Consider the following 21,011-nt stretch of genomic DNA (forward strand, 5'->3'; position numbering starts at 1 on the left):
CACTCCCTCAATAGCAAGAATGTCCTTCCTCAGATTAGGAGACCAAAACTGAACACAATATTCCAGGTGAGGCCTCACCAAGGCCCTGTACAACTGCAGTAAGACCTCCCTGCTCCTATACTCAAATCCCCTAGCTATGAAGGCCAACATACCATTTACCTTCTTCACCGCCTGCTGTATCTGCATGGCAACTTTCAATCACTGATGAACCATGACACCCAGGCCTCGTTGCACCTCCCCTTTTCCTAATCTGCCGCCATTCAGATAAAATTCTGCCGCCGTGTTTTTGATACCTCACCTTTATCCACATTATATTTCATCTGCCATGCATTTGCCCACTCACCTAACCTGTCCAAGTCACCCTGCAGCCTCTTAGCGTCCTCCTCACAGCTCACACCGCCACCCAGTTTAGTGTCATCCGCAAACTTGGAGATATTACACTCAATTCCTTCATCTAAATCATTGATGTATATTGTAAAGAGCTGGGGTCCCAGCACTGAGCCCTGCGGCACCCCACTAGTCACTGCCTGCCATTCTGAAAAGGACCCCTTTTATCCCGACTCTCTGCTTCCTGTCTGCCAACCAGCTCTCTATCCACATCAGTATATTACCACCAATATCATGTGCCTTGATTTTGCACGCCAATTTCTTGTGCGGGACCTTGTCAAAAGCCTTTTGAAAGTCCAAATACACCACATACACTGATTCTCCCCTGTCCACTCTACTAGTTACATCCTCAAAAAATTCCAGAAGATTTGTCAAGCATGATTTCCCTTTCATAAATCCATGCTGACTTGGACCGATCCTGTCACTGCTTTCCAAATGCGCTGCTATTTCATCTTTAATAATTCATTCCAACACTTTCCCCACTACTGATGTCAGGCTAACCGGTCTATAATTACCTGCTTTCTCTCTCCCTCCCTTTTTAAAAATTGGTGTTACATTAGCTACCCTCCAGTCCATAGGAACTGATCCAGAGTCAATAGACTGTTGGAAATTGAACACCAATGCATCCACTATTTCTAGGGCCACTTCCTTAAGCACTCTGGGATGCAGACTATCAGGCCCCGTGGATTTAGCGGTCTTCAATCCCATCAATTTCCCCAACACAATTTCCCGCATAATAAGGATATCCTTCAGTTCCTCCATGTCAATAGACCCTCAGTCCCCTAGTACTTCCGGAAGGTTATTTGTGTCTTCCTTTGTGAAGACAGAACCAAAGTATTTGTTCAACTGGCCTGCCATTTCTTTGTTCCCATTATAAATTGACCTGAATCCGACTGCAAGGGACCTACGTTTGTCTTCACTAATCTTTTTCTCTTTACATATCTATAGAAGCTTTTGCAGTCAGTTTTTAAGTTCCCGGCAAGCTTCCTCTCGTTCTCTATTTCCCCCCTCCTTATTAAATCCTTTGTCCTCCTCTGCTGAATTCTAAATTTCTCCCAGTCCTCAGGTTTGCTGCTTTTTCTGGCCAATTTATATGTCTCTTCCTTGGATTTAACACTATCCTTAATTTCCCTTGTTAGCCACAATTGAGCCACCTTCCCCGTTTTATTTTTACTCCAGACAGGGATGTACAATTGTTGAAGTTCATCCATGTGATCTTTAAATGTTTGCCATTGCCTATCCACCGTCAACCCTTTAAGTAACATTCGCCCGTCTATTCTAGCCAATTCAAGCCTCATACCATCGAAGTTACCTTTCCTTAAGTTGAGGACCCTAGTCTCTGAATTAACTGTGTCACTCTCCATCTTAATAAAGAATTCTACCATATTATGGTCACTCTTCCCCAAGGGGCCTCGCACAACAAGATTGCTAATTAGTCCCTTCTCATTACGCATCACAGTCTAGGATGGCCAGCCCTCTCGTTGGTTCCTCGACATATTGGTCTAGAAAACCATCCCCAATACACTCCAGGAAATCCTCCTCCACCGTATTGCTATCAGTTTCGTTAGCCCAATCGATATGTATCAAGTTGCCCATGATAACTGCTGTACCTTTATTGCACGCGTCCCTAATTTCTTGTTTGATGCTGTCCCCAACTTTACTATTACTGTTTGGTGGTCCGTACACAACTCCCACTAGCGTTTTCTGCCCTTTGATATTCCGCAGCTCCACCCATACAGATTCCACCTCATCCAAGCTAATGTCCTTCTTTACTATTGCATTAATTTTCTCTAACTAGCAACGCTACCCCACCTCCTTTTCCTTTCTATCTATCCTTCCTGAATGTTGAATACCCCTAGATGTTGAGTTCCCAGCCTTGGTCACCCTGGAGCCATGTCTCCGTGATGCCATTTATATCATATTCATTAATTGCTGCCTGCGCAGTTAATTCATCCACCTTATTACGAATACTCGCATTGAGACACAGAGCCTTCAGGCTTGTCTTTTTAACATACTTTGCCCTTTTGGAATTTTGCTGTCATATGGCCCTTTTTGATTTTTGCCTTGTTTCTCTACCTTCAACTTTTACTTTTCTTCTCTCTATCTTTTAATTCTGCCCCCATTCTACTTCCCTCTGTCTCCCTGCATAGGTTCCCATCCCCCTGCCATATTAGTTTAACTCCTCCCCAACAGCACTAGCAAACAGTCCCCCTCGGACATTGGTTCCGGTCCTGCCCAGGTGCAGACCGTCTGGTTTGTACTGGTCCCACCTCCCCCAGACCCGGTTCCAATATACCAGGAATTTAAATCCCTCCATTCTGCACCATTCCCCAAGCCACGTATTCATCTGAGCTATCCTGCGGTTCCTACTCTGACTAGCACGTGGCATTGGTAGCAATCCTGAGATTACTACCTTTGAGGTCCTACTTTTTAATTTAACTCCTAGCTCCCTAAATTCATCTTGTAGGACCTCATCCCATTTTTTACCTATATCGTTGGTACCTATATGCACCACGACAACTGGCTGTTCAACCTCCCGCTCCAAAATGTCCTGCAACCACTCCCGAGACATCCTTGACCCTTGCACCAGGGAGGCAACATACCATCCTGGAGTCTCGACTGCAGCCGCAGAAACGTCTATCTGTTCCCCTTACAGTAGAATCCCCTACCACTATAGCTCTCCCACTCTTTTTCCTATCTTGCTGTGCAGCAGAGCCACCCACGGTGCCATGGACTTGGCGGCTGCTGCTGCCTTCCCCTGATGAGCCACCCCCCCAACAATACTCAAAACGGAGTATCTGTTTTGGAGGGGGATGACCGCAGGGGACCTCTGTACTACCTTCCTTCCACTGCTCTTCCTGTTGGTCATCCATTCCCTATCTGTCTGTGTAACCTTTACCTACGGTCTGACCAACTCACTAAACATATGCCAAGTCAGAAATTGAGAGTGTGAGCAATCCAAAAAGTGGATTTCACAGTGTGCAACCGAGGCCTGCCAATTTAGTTTTCTTGAACACTTTGTTTATTTTCTAAAACACATCTATAAATTTATGCAATCAATGTAGAACAATGACAAGTACTCTAAATGAATTATATAATGGAGCACATTAGTGAGTTCTCGTCTCTAGTGCACCTAGAAATGAGCTGAATCCAACTGGCATCAATATATGAAACTAAGGCAAGTCAGCCAAGTTACTCTCGTGCATCCCCTGCTGATAAGTTAGCCATCAGTGTGACATGGCCCCAAATAATTTAAACTTTAAAAATGTATGTATAAGATGGAATACAGAAACTAGAACTTGTTGTTATTGGTATATAGTACAACAACAAACAGCACAGTACCTGATTTCCACTAGCCTTTTCCAGTCGGTCAAACATCTCTTCAAATTGCAATGGTTTAATCTCCAGCTTTCTATTCAGACGATTGAATAAGATCTCATCTTCAGAGTCCATGTCATAATCTGGCTGTTCACTATCCAGATTAAAAGCTATAAACATAAGTAGAATTTATTTTTTTAAATATAAAACGGCATACAATTTAAAGCAAAGCTTTAAAAATCAGTTTTAATTTTATTAGCACATTCATCACAATAATAACATTTATTGCTAACAATTTAATATTTAAGCAAACCTTCCAATTTCATGAATATGCAAATTAAAATCAATTTCCTTCTGTTTGCAAGTCAGATAAAGATTTAAAAATAACATTTAAATCAAACATACCAGTTTCTTAAGGGAATAAAGGGCTATGGGGAGCGGGCAGGGAAATGGACCCAAGTCCATGATCGGATCAGCCATGATCGTATTAAATGGCAGAGCAGGCTCAAAGGACTGTATGGCCTACTCCTGCTCCTATTTCTTATGTTCTTACTCAGACAATTGATCTGTGCCAAAAAAAATCACTGAGCGACTTCGGATTTTCCAATGTGAAATTGCACTGCAGTGGGCCTTTTCAGTCACATGTGCAGAGATACAAAGCTCTTGGAAACTATTGAAACCTTGTGCAGTGTCTTTTTGAGAGTCCCACAATTCGATGTTTGAATCTATATTATCGTAAAGGGCTAGTGAATAAAACTTCTTGTTCTTCCCAAAGAAGAAACAGCCACGCTCCTCATTCTTAGCTTTGCCTACTACATTTTTTCTGCATAGCTTCAAAATTAAATTTAACATCTTAACAAAAAACTTCAATGAACTACAGTCTAAGAGCTAAATATCCAAGTTGAGCAATTTAATTAGAAGTTTCAGGCAATTCAGCCCCCAGCAAAAATCAGTACATTTGTGTTTCATTTTCAAATATACATTCCGGAATATATTAAAGGAAATGAACAAAATCATGAATTTAAAAAGGTTTAATAAAATAGGAAAGAATACAGTTTTAAAGCATTTGTGATCAATGGAAAAAATGTTTCCTCCAAATTACAATCATCTTAAAATGGTCCCAAATTAACAAAAAGTGCTGGTGAAGAAGCCCCAAGTCAGTCAAAGAATAATCAGACGGTGAGCAACTTACGCTGAATGTGAATGAGCTGTTTGGGAACTTTGAATTCTCCCCTGTATAGACGATCATAGTAAGAGACATTACTCTCTGCCTCAGGCACTGGAATAACCATATTCTCCCTTTTTTCTCTGAAGACCTGCTGGGCTGAAATAGCTCTCTGCAAATGATGTTCCTGAAAGAATAGAGGAAAACTACATTAAAGCAACATTAAAAAGGTAAATTTAGACTTTCCCCAATGGCTGTATGGTGCAAAACTATATAAACTCAGGAGACAACAAGTGTAATCCCTGGCCGATCTCAACTAGGACACTACAATTGACATGCATTTCCTAGCTACGAAAGCAGAGCAGGTAAAAAGGTCAAGTTCACTTTCTTCTGGAAAGAGTATATGTGGAAATTTGGTATGGGCAGAATTTAGCTTACTCTGATGCCCCACTGTAGAACAGCTAGCTAACATTCAACTTCTAGGCACATACATGAAGAATGGCCACTTGTGAAAACTACTGAAAGGATTGCAAAGTCTGTATTAACATATCCCAACACAAGTCACCCTCAGAAGAGGAAAGCAAATCTGGAAAAGAAAAAGGCAAATTTTCCAATATATACTTGCAACACAATAAATATTTCTGAAATTTGAGACACAGGAACTTTTAAGTTGCATTTTTATATTGCTCAGCTGGCAGAAGAGTGGTGGCAAATGGCATGAACACTGTCCTCCTTGGCTCAAGCCAGCCAGATTACCCTGCCATAATTATTTTCTTATGGCAATATCATGTTTGTGTACACCTTCCATTACTGAAATGTGGCAGAGTTGGAGTTCTGAAACACACAATATACAAATTTACCACCAACTCAACAGCTGGCCTAGACTATAAAAATAGGGCAGAACATTCCATCAGCTGATTTATTGATTTTTTTTTAGTACTTAGTGTCTGTCTGATTTGTATTATTAGGAACTGTTTTAGGGGGTCGATGGTGCAGAAGACTGTGAAGGACTAGTACCAGCTGGCAGATAGGATAGGGGCTGGGGGGAGGCAGTTACTGTGAAGCACTCGGAGAGCTGGTCAAAGAATGATTCCAGACAGGCCAGATTTTTTAGAGGGCTCCTGACAGATTGAGACAAGCAGAGAATAACTGGGTGAATTGAGTTAGGCTGCTGAAGAAAGCATGGGGAGTAGGCCAAATCAGGCTGCTGAAGGGAGCAGTAATGTAACCCGTTGGAACATTTTTCAGAGATGAAGCTAAAGTGAAGGGGTACTTCCTGTGATTCAACTGGATTGCAGCCAATTGGAAAGAACCAAGGCGTTTGCACTGAAAAACAGGCAACAGAGCCTACCTTTCACATCGCCATAAAAGATCCAACGGCACTATTCAAAGAGCAGGGAAGATTTCCCTGACTAACATTTATTCCATGAACCAATATTACAATTATTTGGTCATTTGGCTCATTGCTGTTAGTGAGACTCTTGTGTGCAAACTGACTGCCTTGTTTCTCTTCATCACAACAGTGACGGTACTTCAAAACTACTTAATTGGCTGTGAAGCGTTTTGGGACATCTTATGGTCGTGAACGGTTCTACACAAATGCAAGTTCTTTTACTTTCTAGTTCAATTGAAGCCTTAGCCAAGTACTCTTTTTAAAAAAAAGTCCTCTAATGTTAATATAGTGACCCAAGGTACAGGAATTGCTGACACACCGTCGGCAATATACTATCAAAAACCAATCAGATTTATTGTGGAACTACATCATCTGAAATTTACAGCTGGTTCTCTTTAGAAGGTATGAAAATGCTTTTGATTGCAGGAGAGAGTTGTGATTTTTACGCAAGTAAACTACTGGTTGCGTAATACTGTTCCAATGTTTAATTTGGCAAATATTTACAGAAATGCTTTACATGTCATGTGATGTCTTCCCAGCTACCATCCCCCACAGCATAATGTCACATCTTCCATCTCCAGTAAACTGCACTGTGTCTAAATCATCTGTATCTTTGCTTAATGGCAGTAGTTTGCAAACAGGACAACTTTAACAGGGTGTCTGAATTATTGGGTTTCAACTGTACCTGCAATTTGAAAGGTGTTTCCTAGCTCTTGTGTGCTGTGAAGGGATTGGCTTGAAAGCAGCTCAAAGCACCAGAGCAGCAAAAGGTCCCACATAATTGCCTTTTATAATATAAACTGAGCAGCCCTGTAAATGGGAAGTAAACAGGCAAAGTGAATGATTAAAAAGGTGGCAGCGCAAGTATGTGAGGTTGTAAAAGTTTTGCATCTAATGCACATCTGCAGCATCACACCTTCCAAAGAGGTCATTCGGAGTGTGGCCTCAGAAGCATCACATACCTCCATTGCCCAAACTAAATTTAAGATATTTACTCACAAGATATGTTACTGCGAACATTTTCTCTTTTCACTCAGGTCAATGTACCTATTTATAAATACTAGACTGGCCCATATTTGATCATTTGTTAAAAAATGCCTACAAAAGGTTTGGCTACAAAAGTTTACAAAAGGGGCATAAGTTGGAAATTTCACCTCACTCTTGGGTTTTAGAGATGTTATAGGGAGAAAGCGAGAGAGCAAGAGCATGAGAGAGAAGTGAGCAAGAAAAAAAGAGGGAGAAAAGCGAGAGAAGAGCAGGGGAGAGGGGGTAAGAGAAAAACAGATCACAGAAACTGTAATTTTCATTTTTCTCTTGCAGAATTATAAAACCACAGAGTGCACTACAACTCTTAACATGACAACCAGGTAGAGAAGGATGGGTGGGGGATTTGGGGGGGGGCCCGAGTATATACACAGATAGCTGATCATTTGTTTTGTTGCTCAGTCAGAAAAGTGCAACAGAAAAAATGTGACAGAGTTTGCCCTACATACATTTGCAAATGAGAGCCACATTGTGGGATTTGTAAGTTTTTAACCCTGCTCCTGCAAAACTACAATATTCTAATAAGTGTACCGTGACAATCCATGTCATGTGACAACCAGACAATTTCATTTTTTCCAACATTTTCTACAGTTTAAGCCATAACAAACGAAGTTGACTATTATTTGGGATGTGCATGACAGGTGGCCACGTGATTCAGTACGCCTGTGCTAACACCATACCAAAAGTATCTTCGCTCCAACAATAGAATCATAGAAGTTTACAGCACGGAAGGAGGCCATTTGGGCCCAGCGTGTCCATAGAAACATAGAAAATAGGTGCAAAAGTAGGCCATTCGGCCCTTCAAGTCTGCACCACCATTCAATATGATCATGGCTGATCATGCAACCTCAGTATCCCATTCCTGTTTTCTCTCCATACCCCTTGATCCATTTAGCCGGAAGGGCCACATCTTAAATCCCTTTTGAATATATCTAACGAACTGGCCTCAACAACTTTCTGTGGTAGAGAATTCCACAGGTTTACAATTCTCTGAGTGAAGAAGTTTCTCCTCATCTCGGTCATAAATGGCTTACCCCTTATCCTTAGACTGTGACCCCTGGTTCTGGACTTCCCCAACATCGGGAACATTCTTCCTGCATCTAACCTGTCCAATCCCGTCAGAATTTTATATGTTCCCATGAGATCCCCCCTCATTCTTCTAAATTCCAGTGAATATAAGCCTAGTCGATTCATCTTTCCTCATATGTCAGTCCTGCCATCCCGGGAATCAGTCTGGTGAACCTTTGCTGCACTCCCTCAATAGCATGCATGTCCTTCCTCAGATTTGGAGACCAAAAATGTACACAATGTTCAAGGTGTGGCCTCACCAAGGCCCTGTACAACTGCAGTAAGACTTCCTTGCTCTTATACTCAAATCCTCTACGCTATGAAGACCAACATGCTTTTTGCCTTCACCACCTGCTGTACTTTCATGCCAACTTTCAATGACTGATGTACCAAGGTCTCGATGCACCTCCCCTTTTCCTAATCTGTCACCATTCAGATAACATTCTGCCTTCCTGTTTTTACCATCAAAGTGGATAACCTCACACTTATCTACGTTATACTGCATCTGCCATGCATTTGCTCGCTCACCTAACCTGTCCAAGTCACCCTGCAGCCTCTTAGCATCCTCCTCACAGCTCACATTGCCACTCAGTTTAGTGTCATCTGCAAACTTGGAGATATTACATTCAATTCCTTCATCTAAATCATGAATGTATATTATAAATAGCTGGGGTCCTAGCACTGAACCACGTGGCACCCCACTAGTCACTGCCTGCCATTCTGAAAAGGACCCGTTTATTCCTACTCTTTACTTCCTGTCTGTCAACCAGTTCTCTATCCACATCAATACAATACCCCCAATACCACATGCTTTAATTTTGCACACTAATCTCTGACTTGGACCGATCCTGTCACTTCGTTCCAAATGCGCTGCTATTACATCTTTAATAATTGATTCCAACATTTTCCCCACTACCGATGTCAGGCTAACCGGTCTATAATTACCTGTTTTCTCTCTCCCTCCTTTTTTAAAAAAAGTGGTTACATTATAGCTACCCTCCAGTCCATAGGAACTGATCCAGATAGACTGTTGGAAAATGATCACCAATGCATCCACTATTTCTAGGGCCACTTCCTTAAGTACTCTGGGATGCAGACTATCAGGCCCTGGCGATTTATTGGCCTTCAATCCCATCAATTTCCCAAACACAATTTCCTGACTAATAAGGATTTCCTTCAGTTCCTCCTTCTTGCTCGACCCTCCCTCCCCTAGTATTTCTGGAAAGTTATTTGTGTCTTCCTTAGTGAAGACAGACCAAAGTATGTGTTCAATTCATCTGCCATTTCTTTGTTCCCAGTTATAAATTCACCTGATTCTGACTGCAAGGGACCTACGTTTGTCTTCACTAATCTTTTTCTCTTCACATATCTATAGAAGCTTTTACAGTCAGTTTTTATGTTCCCAGCAAGCTTATTCTCTTACTCTATTTCCCCCCTCTGCTGGCTTCTAAATTTCTCCCAGTCCTCAGGTTTGCTGCTTTTTCTGACCAATTTATATGCCTCTTCCTTAGATTTAACACCATCCTTAATTTCCCTTGTCAGCCATGGTTGAGCAACCCTCCCCGTTTTATTTTTATGCAAGACAGGGATGTACACTTGTTGAAGTTCATCCATGTGATCTTTAAATGTCTGCCATTGCCTATCCACCGTCAATCCTTTAAGTATCATTCGCCAGTCTATTCTAGCCAATTCACGTCTCATACCATCAAAGTTACTTTTCTTTAAGTTGAGGACCAGAGTCTCTGAATTAATTGTATCACTCTCCATCTTAATAAAGAATTCTACCATATTATGGTCACTCTTCCGCAAGGGGCCTCGCACAACAAGATTGCTAAAACCCCTCTCATTAAACAACGCCCAGTCTAGGATGGCCAGCTCTCTAGTTGGTTCCTCAACATATTGGTCTAGAAAACCATCCCTTGCACACTCCAGGAAATCCTCCTCCACCTTATTGCTACCAGTTTGGTTAGCCCAATCTATATGTAGATTAACGTTGCCCATGATAACTGCTTTATTTTTATTGCACGCATCCCTAAATTCTTGTTTGGGGATTGCATCAAACTCACTACTACTGTTTGGTGATCTGTACACAAATCCCACTTGCATTTTCTGCCCTTTGGTGTTCCTCAGCTCTACCCATACAGATTCCACATCATCCAAGCTAATGTCCTTCCTTACTATTGCTTTCATCTCCTCTTTAACCAGCAATGATACCCCAACTCGTTTTCCCTTCTGTCTATCCTTCCTGAATATTGAATACCCCTGGATGTTGAGTTCCCAGCCTTGCTCACCCTGGAGCCATGTCTCTGTAATCCCAATTACATCATATCCGTTAACAGGTATCTGCGCAGTTAATTCATCCACCATATTACGAATGTTTCTCGCAATGAGACACAGAGCCTTCATGCCGGTCAACAAGAAGCTATTCAGCCTAATCCCACTTTCCAGCTCTAGGTCCGTAACCCTGCAGGTTACAGCACTTCAGGTGCACGTCCAAGTAATTTTAAAATATGGTGAGGATTTCTGCCTCTACCAGCCTTTCAGGCAGTGAGTTCCAGACCTCCACAACACTCTGCGTGAAGAAATTTCGCCTCAAATCCTCTTTAAACCTTCTACCAATTACTTTAAATTTATGCCCCTTGATTGTTGACCCCTCTGCTAAGGGAAACAGGCCCTTTCTATCCACTATATCTCGGCCCCTCATAATTTTATACACCTCAATGAGGTCTCCCCTCAGCCTCCTCTGTTCCAATGAAAATAAATCCAGACTATCGAATCTGTCTTCATAGCTTAGATTCTCCATTCTTGGCAACATAGAATCATAGAAAATAGGTGCAGGATTAGGCCATTCGGCCCTTCGAGCCTGCACCGCCATTCAATAAGATCATGGCTGATCATTCCCTCAGTACCCCTTTCCTGCTTTCTCTCCATACGCCTTGATCCCCTTAACCATAAGGGCCATATCTAATTCCCTCTTGAATATATACAGTGAACTGGCATCAACAACACTCTGCAGCAGGCAATTCCACAGGTTAACAACTCTGAGTGAAGAAGTTTCTCCTCATCTCAGTCCTAAATGGCCTACCCCTTATCCTAAGACTGTGTCCCCTGGTTCTGGACTTCCCCAACATCGGGAACATTCTTCCCGCATCTAACCTGTCCCGTCCCGTCAGAATCTTGTGTTTCTATGAGATCCCCTCTCATCCTTCTAAACTCCAGTGAATAAAGGCCCAATTGACCCAGCCTCTCCTCATATGACAGCCCAGCCATCCTTGGAATCAGTCTGGTGAACCTTCCCTGCACTCCCTCAATAGCAAGAACGTCCTTCCTCAGACTAGGAGACCAAAACTGAACACAATATTCCAGTAAGGCCCTGTACAACTGCATTAAGATCTCCCTGCTTCTATATTCAAATCCCCTAGCTATGAAGGCCAACATACCATTTGCCTTCTTTACCGCCTGATGTACCTGCGTGCCCAGTTTCAGTGACTGATGAACCATGACACCCAGGTCTCGTTGCATCTCCCCTTTTCCTAGTCTGCCGCCATTCGGATAATATTCTGCCTTTGTGTTTTTGCCCCCAAAATGGATAACCTCACATTTATCCACATTATATTGCATCTGCTATGCATTTGCCCACTCACCTAACCTGTCCAAGTCACCCTGCAGCCTCTTAGCGTCCTCCTCACAGCTCACACCGCCACCCAGTTTAGTGTCATCCGCAAACTTGGAGATATTACACTCTATTCCCTCATCTAAATCGTTAATGTATATTGTAAAGAGCTGGGGTCCCAGCACTGAGCCCTGCGGCACTCCACTAGTCACTGCCTGCCATTCTGAAAAGGACCCCTTTATCCCGACTCTCTGCTTCCTGTCTGCCAACCAGTTCCCTATCCACGTCAGTATATTACCCCCAATATCATGTGCTTTGGTTTTGCACATCAATCTCTTGTGCGGGACCTTGTCAAAAGCCTTTTGAAAGTCCAAATACACCACATCCACTGGTTCTCCTTTGTCCACTCTGCTAGTTACATCACCGTAAATCTCCTCTGTACCCTCTCCAGTGCAATCATGTCCTTTCTGTAATGCGGTGACCAGAACTACACACAGTACCCCAGCTGTGGCCTAACCAGTGTTTCATACAGGTCAAGCATAACCCTCCTGCTCTTGTATTCCATGCCTCGGCAAATAAAGACAAGCATTCCATATGCCTTCTTAACCACCTTATCTACCTGGCCTGCTGCTTTCAGAGATCTGTGGACATGCACGCCAAGGTCCCTTTGTTGCTCTACACTTCTTCTCTGGATTAAATTCCATTTGCGACTGTTCCGCCCACCTGACCAGTTGATTGATATCTTCGTGCAGTCCTCAGCTTTCGTATTCATCATCAACCACAGCGCCGATTTTAGTATCATCTGCAAACTTCTTAATCATCACAAAAAGCAACGGACCTAGTACTGAGCCCTGCAGAACCCCACTGGAAACATCCTTCAAGTCGCAAATACACCCATCAACCATTACCCTGCGTTAGCGTCCTCGATCAGGCAATATCCCCAGCATCGAAGCACTGACCACACTCGATCAGCTCCATTGGGCGGGCCACAGTATTCAGATGCCTGACACAAGACTCCCAAAGCAAGCGCTCTACTCAGAACTCCTACATGGCAAGCGAGCCCAAGATGGGCAGAGGAAACGTTTCAAGGACACCACTCAAAGCCTCCTTGATAAAATGCAACATCCCCACCGACACCTGGGAGTCCTTGGCCAAAGACCGCCCTAGGTGGAGGAGGTGCATTGGGGAGGGCGCTGAGCACCTCGAGTCTAGTCACCGAGAGCATGCAGAAAACAGGCGTAGGCAGCGAAAGGAGTGTGCGGCAAACCAGTCCCACCCACCCTTTGCTTCAACGACTGTCTGTCCCACCTGTGACAGAGACTGTGATTCCCGTATTGGATTGTTCAGTCACCGAAGAACTCACTTTTAGAGTGGAAGCAAGTCTTTCCTCGATTTCGAGGGACTGCCTATGATGATGATTTGCTTCCTGCCCCTGAGCCAATTTTGGATCCAACTTGCCACTTTGCCCTGGATTCCATGGGCTTTTACTTTTGTGACCAGTCTTCCTGATCCTTTTTGTGTTCAAAAATGGATCCAATTCCTTCAAATGCTCTGCATGAATCAACTTGTGGAAATGCATTCCATATTCCATCAACCCTTTTGTGTGAAATAAAGTGTTTTATCTTCGTCCTATACTTGATACTAATTCCACATTCCAATAGTCTTTCACTAGTTACCCTATCAACTGCTTTAAAAAATTGAATGTTATCCTTTTCTGCTCTGGTTTTCCAAATCTCTCATCATAAATATATCTTCTTATATAGGCTATCATCCTAGTGAAATCTATTCCAAATCTTTTACATGGCTCCAATTTTTTTTTTTACAATAGTGCCCCAAAACCAAATGTGACCCAATCAATGTCTTGCACAATTACCTTGTTTTATATTCAAAGTTTCCATCTCATTTCCACCTCATTTGTCTTTTTACAATGGCCTTTTCATAGGCTTTCATCCTCACTTTCTCTGTTCCCACATTCCATTGAACCATTCCCGGTTCTTTTCCCCCCAAAATAGTGGCAATGTTGAACTGCCGTTCCCACATGCAGCAAGTAGCTAATATCAAGGATGGAGAACATCTATTCATGAGGCATGAACACTGTCAGGTAACAAAGAGAAATAGTTAGGATTTCATAAACCATAGAAAGTAGAGAACAGTTAAAGAAAGAGTAGGGTTAATTGGAACTGCAAAAGGAAATTGTTCCATGGAAGATGATGGAATGGCAGAAATACTAAAATGAACATTTATCTCAGTTTTTACACAAGAGTGTTGTAGGGGGAAAGAAAGGACACAAGAGGTAGAAATTAAACAATCAGGGTAATTATAGGGAATAAAGTAGCACTGAAAAAAATTGGAGGAACTCAAAACTGGAAAAGGCATCAGGTCCTGATGACACATGTACTAAAATACTGAAGGAAGTTAGAGGGGAAATAGCAGAGGCTCCAGCTCCAATTTGTTAAACAGCCTTAGATAAGCAAGTTATACCACAGAACTAGATGTTGCCAATGTAACATTTCTGTTCAAAGAGAGAGAAAGGGTTAAACTGGATAACTATAAACCAGTCAACCTAACATGGGTAATGTAATATTCAGCTATAAAAATGCACATTAATTAAGGATAGCCAGCATGGATTTGAAAAAGAGTCAAGTTTTGGCAAATTTAATAAGAGTGCTTTGATAAAAGAAATGGGAGTGGATGTTGTGTATATGGATTCTCAAAAGGCATTAAATAAGGTGCCCCACAAGAGATTTGTTGAAAAAATTAAGGGACACAGTATTAATGTAGTGTAGCAGCATGGAGATAACTTTGTTCAGAGAGCAAAAACCAAGAGTAGGTCAATGGATATCCTTCAGATTCGGATCTAAACAGTGCTATCCCTTAGGGATCACTTTTGGAACAACTGCTCTATGTATATTAAATATCTCAAGTCTGTGCATATTTCTGTCAACGAATTCTTCCCCATGATAAATTAATTTTTCATACTCATAATGGAAACTGCTTATATAAACCAGTCTTGCTGTAATTACACCTTTGTCAGGGTCGGCAAAGACACAGCCCTCTGGGGAGGCGTGCTTGGCAGAGAGGGGGTAGGGAAAGCAAACTTCAACGGTACCCTAATCCTGATCAAATGTCTAGAACATGAACTTGTCATCACCAACACCTTGTTCCACCAGAGGGACAAATACAAGGCATTATGGCAATATCCTCGCTCCAAAATACTGGCACCCGCTCAACTATGTCATCGTCCGAGGCAGGGATCGCAAGGATGTGCACATCACGCGCGCCGTGACAGGAGCCGACGACTGCTGGACGGACCATTGCCTAATCCGATCAGTCATTATCAACATAGTCCCAAGGCGGAGGGGGCAACAGAAGCAGTGCCGCAAAAAAGTCAATGCCGGGCACTTAAAGACTCAGATAAGAGAGCCCGGTACAGTCAGCGCCTCATAGCTAACCTGGCGTGCCTTGATGATCCCAAGACGCAGAATACCCACAGTGCTTCGTCTGCCCTCCAGGCCTCCTTAAGCAGTGCCTGCGAAGAGACGCTCAGTCACTCAACCAGGAAACACCAGGACTGGTTTGATGAGAATGATCAGGAGATCCAGAGCATTTCTGAGCCTTAAGCAACAACCCAACTTGGGAGCCACAAAGCAGCATTACAGACAGCTCAAGGCTGAGGTCCAACAAATAGAATAGACCTAAAGAATAGGTGGTAACTTCGAGGGTATGAGGTGTGAATTGGCTAGAATAGACTGGCAAAGGATACTTAAAGGGTTGACAGTGGATAAGCAATGGCAAACATTTAAAGATCACATGGATGAACTTCAGCAATTGTACATCCCTGTCTGGAGTAAAAATAAAACGGGGAAGGTGGCTCAACCGTGGCTTACAAGGGAAATTAAGGAATGTGTTAAAACCAAGAAGAGGCATATAAATTGGCTAGAAAAAGCAACAAACCTGAGGACTGGGAGAAATTTAGAATTCAACAGAGGACTAAGGGTTTAATTAAGAGAGGGAAAATAGAGTACGAGAGGAATCTTGCAGAGAACTGACTGCAAAAGCTTCTATAAATATGTGAAGAGAAAAAGATTAGTGAAGTCAAACGTAGGTCCCTTACAGTCGGATTCAGGTGAATTTATAATGGGGAACAAGGAAATGGCAGACCAATTGAAAAATACTTCCGTTCTGTCTTCACAAAGGAAGACACAAATAACCTTCCAAATGTTCTAGGAGACAGTGGGTCTAGGGAAAAGGAGGAACTGAAGCGGGAAATTGTGTTAGAGAAATTGATGGGATTGAAGGCCAATAAATCCCCGGGGCCTGATAGTCTGCATCCCAGAGTACTTAAGGAAGTGGCCCTAGAAATAGTGGATGCATTGGTGATCATTTTCCAACAGTCTATCGACTTTGGATTAGTTCCCATGGACTGGAGGGTAGCTAATGTAACACCACTTTTTAAAAAAGGAGGGAGAGAAAACAGGTAATTATAGACCAGTTATCCTGACATCAGTAGTGGGGAAAATGTTGGAATCAATCATTAAGGATGAAATAGCAGCGCATTTGGAAAGCAGTGACAGGATCGGTCCAAGTCAGCATGGATTTATGAAAGGGAAATCATGCTTGACGAATCTTCTGCAATTTTTTAAGGATGTAACGAGCAGAGTGGACAAGGGAGAACCAGTGGATGTGGTGTATTTGGACTTTCAAAAGGCTTTTGACAAGTTCCCGCACAAAAGATCGGTGTGCAAAATCAAAGCACGTGGTATTGTGGGTAATGTACTCATGTGGATCGAGAACTAGTTGGCAGACAGGAAGCAGAGAGTCGGGATAAACGGGTCCTTTTCAGAATGGCAGGCAGTGACTAGTGAAGTGCCGCAGGGCTCAGTTTTCGGTCCCCAGCTCTTTACAACATACATTAACGATTTAGATGAAGGAATTGAGTGCAATATCTCCAAGTTTGCAGGTGACACGAAACTGGTGTGAGCTGTGAGGAGGATGCTAAGAGGCTGCAGGGTGACTTGGACAGGTTAGGTGAGTGGGCAAATGCATGGCAGATGCAGTATAATGTGGATACATGTGAGGTTATCCATTTTGGGGGCAAAAACACAAAGGCAGAATACTATCTGAATGGTGGCAGATTAGGAAAAGCGGAGGTGCAACGAGACCTGGATGTCATGGTTCATCAGTCATTGAAAGTTGGCATGCAGGTACAGCAGGTGGTGAAGGAGGCAAATGGTATGTTGGCCTTCATAACTAGGGGATTTGAGTATAGGAGCAGGGAGGTCTTACTGCAGTTGTACAGTGCCTTGGTGAGGCCTCACCTGGAATAGTGTGTTCAGTTTTGGTCTCCTATTCTGAGAAAGGACGTTCTTGCTATTGAGGGAGTGCAGCGAAGGTTCACCAGACTGATTCCAGGGATGACTGGACTGACATATGAGGAGAGATTGGATCAACTGGGCCTGTAGAAGGATGAGAGGGGATCTCATAGAAACGTATAAGATTCTGACGGGACTGGACAGGTTCGATGCGGGAAGAATGTTCCCGATGTTGGGGAAGTCCAGAACCAGGGGACATAGTATTAGGATAAGGGGTAGGCCATTTAGGACTGAGATGAGGAGAAACATCTTCACTCAGAGTTGTTAACCTGTGGAATTCCCTGCCGCAGAGAGTTGTTGATGCCAGTTCATTGGAAATATTCAAGAGGGAGTTAGATATGGCCCTTACGGCTAAAGAGATCAAGGGGTATGGAGAGAAAGCAAGAAAGGGGTACTGAGGGAATGATCAGCCATGATCTTATTGAATGGTGGTGCAGGCTCGAAGGGCCGAATGGCCTACTCCTGCACCTATTTTTTGTTTGCATTTGGTGCATCATGCCTGTGGTGGTTCCTTGAAAGCCATTCAGGGCCTTTATCGTTGGGAGAACTTAACCCAAGATAATCATAGTGAAACTTCATTTTACTGTTGTCAAATTATAAATATGAATCAGTACTGGGAAGGAAGATAGTAAAGGGGGATTAAAGTAGTTCGGTGTGTGCCTTTTTCAAATAGTGTAATGCACCTCATCCTTGAAATGAGCAGTTTAAAATGGGACAGTTAGTCCCACTGCCCTGCTATAGCCCTACAATTTTTTTCCTTTTCAAGTATTTATCCAATTCCTTTTGAAAGTTACTATTGAATCTGCTTTCACCGTCCTTTCATGCAAGGCATTCCAAATCATAACAACTCACTGCTTAAAAACATTTCTCCTAGTCACCCCTCTGGTTCTTTTGCCAATTACCTTGAATCTGTGCCCTCTGGTTACCAACCCTTCTGCCAATGGAAATAGTTCCTCCCCCCCCCCCACCGCCCCACCCCCCCATCTATAAAACCCAATATAATTCTGAATACCTCTATTGTATCTTCTCTTAACATTCTCTGCTCTAAGGAGAACAATCACAACTTCTTTAGTGTCTCCATATAACTGAAGTCCCTTATCCCCGGTAATCATTCTAGTAAATCTTATTTGCACTCTCTCCAAGGCATTGACATCCTTCCTAAAGTGTGGTGCCCAGAATTGGACACAATAATCCAGCTGATGCCTAACTTGGGATTTATAAAGGTTTAGCACAACGTCCTTGCTTTTATACTCTACTCTATGCCTCTATAAAGCCAAGGGTCCCATATGCATGTTTAGAAAAAAAAAGCTGTCTCAACTTGTCAAGCCATCTTCAAAGATTTGTGTACATCCATCCCCAGGACTCTTTCCCTGCACCCCCTTTAAATTGTACCATTTAGTTGATGTTGCCTCTGCTCATTCGTCTTTCCAAAATACATCACTTCTCTGCATTAAAATAAATCTACCATACGTCTGCCCATTTCACCAGTCAGTCCATGTCCTCCTGAAGTCTGGTACTACCCTCCTCACTGTTTACTATATTTATGATAAATTATAAAAATAAGGGGCTCAAAATTGCCCAGGAGTTGCTTCGTTTTTTTGGGAGCAATTTAAGATTTCTGGAGTATCTTAAAAATCCCCATTCTGCACATTTAATTTGCGCCAGTGTAAGTGAGTTAGTAAGGATTTTTTTTTGTTTCGTTTTTTTCCCCAAAAGGGGGCATTACCAGCCACCCATGCCCGTTTTGGCCATTTAGGCCACTTTGGCCAGATAATAGTTACTCCAAACTAACTTAGGCCAGCGTATGTGGCCGCTTGTGACATATGACAAACTTCGCAAAGTTAATTTACTATACAATAGAAGCACTCATGGACACTTAAACTACAAAAATAAAAGCAGTAAAGAGACAAAACATATTTAGATAATTTTTTCAACATATCCAAAAAAAAAATAAAAGTACCTCCTGTTCATAATTCTTATGTAGGAAAGTATTTTCATCAACAGGGTTAAGAAAAGTCTTGAGTAAGCTCATTAAAATTACTGGCTACACAGTTATCACAACTCCCCCCCGATCAAAACTCTCCTCCCTCCCTCCCCCCAATCAAAACTCTCCTCCCTCCCCCCAATCAAAACTCTCCTCCCTCCCTCCCCCCATCAAAACTCTCCTCCCTCCCTCCATCCATCAAAACTCTCCTCCCTCTCTCCCCCCCAATCAAAACTCTCCTCCCTCCATTACCCTCTACCCCCAATCAAAACTCTCCTCCCTCCATCCCCCTCCCCCCCAATCAAAGCTCTCCTCCCTCCATCCCCCCTCCCCCATCAAAGCTCTCCTCCCTCCATCCCCCCTCCCCCATCAAAGCTCTCCTCGCTCCATCCCCCCTCCCCATCAAATCTCTTCTCCCTCCATCCTCCCTCCCCCATCAAAACTCTCCTCCCTCCATCAAAACTCTCCTCCCTCCATCAAAATGCTCCTCCCTCCCTCCTCCCCCATCAAAACGCTCCTCCCTCCCTCCTCCCCCATCAAAACTCCCCTCCCTCCCTCCATCAAAACTCTCCTCCCTCCCTCCATCAAAACTCTCCTCCCTCCCTCCATCAAAACTCTCCTCCCTCCCTCCATCAAAACTCTCCTCCCTCCCTCCATCAAAACTCTCCTCCCTCCCTCCCCCCAATCAAAACTCTCCTCCCTCCATTACCCTCCCCCCCAATCAAAACTCTCCTCCCTCCATCCCCCCTCCCCCATCAAAACTCTCCTCCCTCCATCCCCCTCCCCCCCAATCAAAACTCTCCTCCCTCTATCCCCCCTCCCCCATCAAAACTCACCTCCCTCCATTCCCCCTCCCCCATCAAATCTCTCCTCCCTCCATCCCCCCTCCCCCATCAAATCTCTCCTCCCTCCATCCTCCCTCCCCCATCAAAACTCTCCTCCCTCCCCCATCAAAACTCTCCTCCCTCCCTCCTCCTATCAAAACTCTCCTCCCTCCCTCCCCCCATCAAAACTCTCCTCCCTCCCTCCCCCCAACATAACTCTCCTCCCTCCCTCCCCCCAACATAACTCTCCTCTCTCCATCCCCCCACCCCCCTAAGCAAAACTCTCCTCCCTCCATCCCCCCTCCCCCCCCCAATCAAAACTCTCCTCCCTCCATCCCCCCTCCCCCCCCCAATCAAAACTCTCCTCCCTCCACCCCCCCTCCCTCCCCCCATCAAAACTCTCCTTCCCTCCCTCCCATCATAACTCTCCTCCCTCCCTGCCCCCATCAAAACTCTCCTCCCTCCCTCCCCCCATCAAAACTCTCCTCCCTCCCTCCCTCCATCCATCAAATTAAAACTCTCCTCCCTCCTTCCATCAAATCAAAACTCTCTTCCCTCCCCCCCCCCCCATCAAAACCCTCTTCCCTCCCTCCACCCCCCATCAAAACTCTCTTCCCTCCCTCCCCCCCATCAAAACTCTCCTCCCCCTCCCTCCCCCCCCCCCCCCCCCCCACACTCTCAAAACTCTCTCCTCTGCTCCGCCCCCCCCCCTCCCCCGATCAAAACACGTGCCAACTTGTTTGTAGCCTTAGCCCGGGAAGGCAGTGGACCGGCCTGTGCGGCAGGCCACTTGGCCCGGGATAGGGGCGGGATGCATCAGGTCCCACGCTGCAGCACGCATCA

At 43.9% G+C, this 21,011-nt stretch overlaps 1 protein-coding gene across 4 annotated transcripts in view; it reads right to left on the reverse strand.

Moving 5' to 3' along the window:
* Positions 1 to 21,011, reverse strand: part of epc2 (enhancer of polycomb homolog 2 (Drosophila)) — an 85,899-nt gene that overhangs the window by 38,924 nt on the left and 25,964 nt on the right. For 3 of the 4 annotated variants that reach the window (XM_070875340.1, XM_070875339.1, XM_070875342.1), the window contains exons 2-3: positions 4,898 to 5,057; positions 3,730 to 3,875 (exon numbers count right to left, since the gene is read on the reverse strand). In XM_070875340.1, the coding sequence (XP_070731441.1) occupies positions 3,730 to 3,875; positions 4,898 to 5,057 (306 nt within the window). Of the gene's footprint in view, positions 1 to 3,729; positions 3,876 to 4,897; positions 5,058 to 6,948; positions 7,074 to 21,011 lie in introns of all 4 variants that reach the window. The other variant, XM_070875341.1, reaches the window with a different exon arrangement.

The sequence above is a fragment of the Pristiophorus japonicus genome, chromosome 3 (assembly GCF_044704955.1).
Source record: "Pristiophorus japonicus isolate sPriJap1 chromosome 3, sPriJap1.hap1, whole genome shotgun sequence".
NCBI classification, from domain to species: Eukaryota; Metazoa; Chordata; class Chondrichthyes; family Pristiophoridae; genus Pristiophorus; species Pristiophorus japonicus.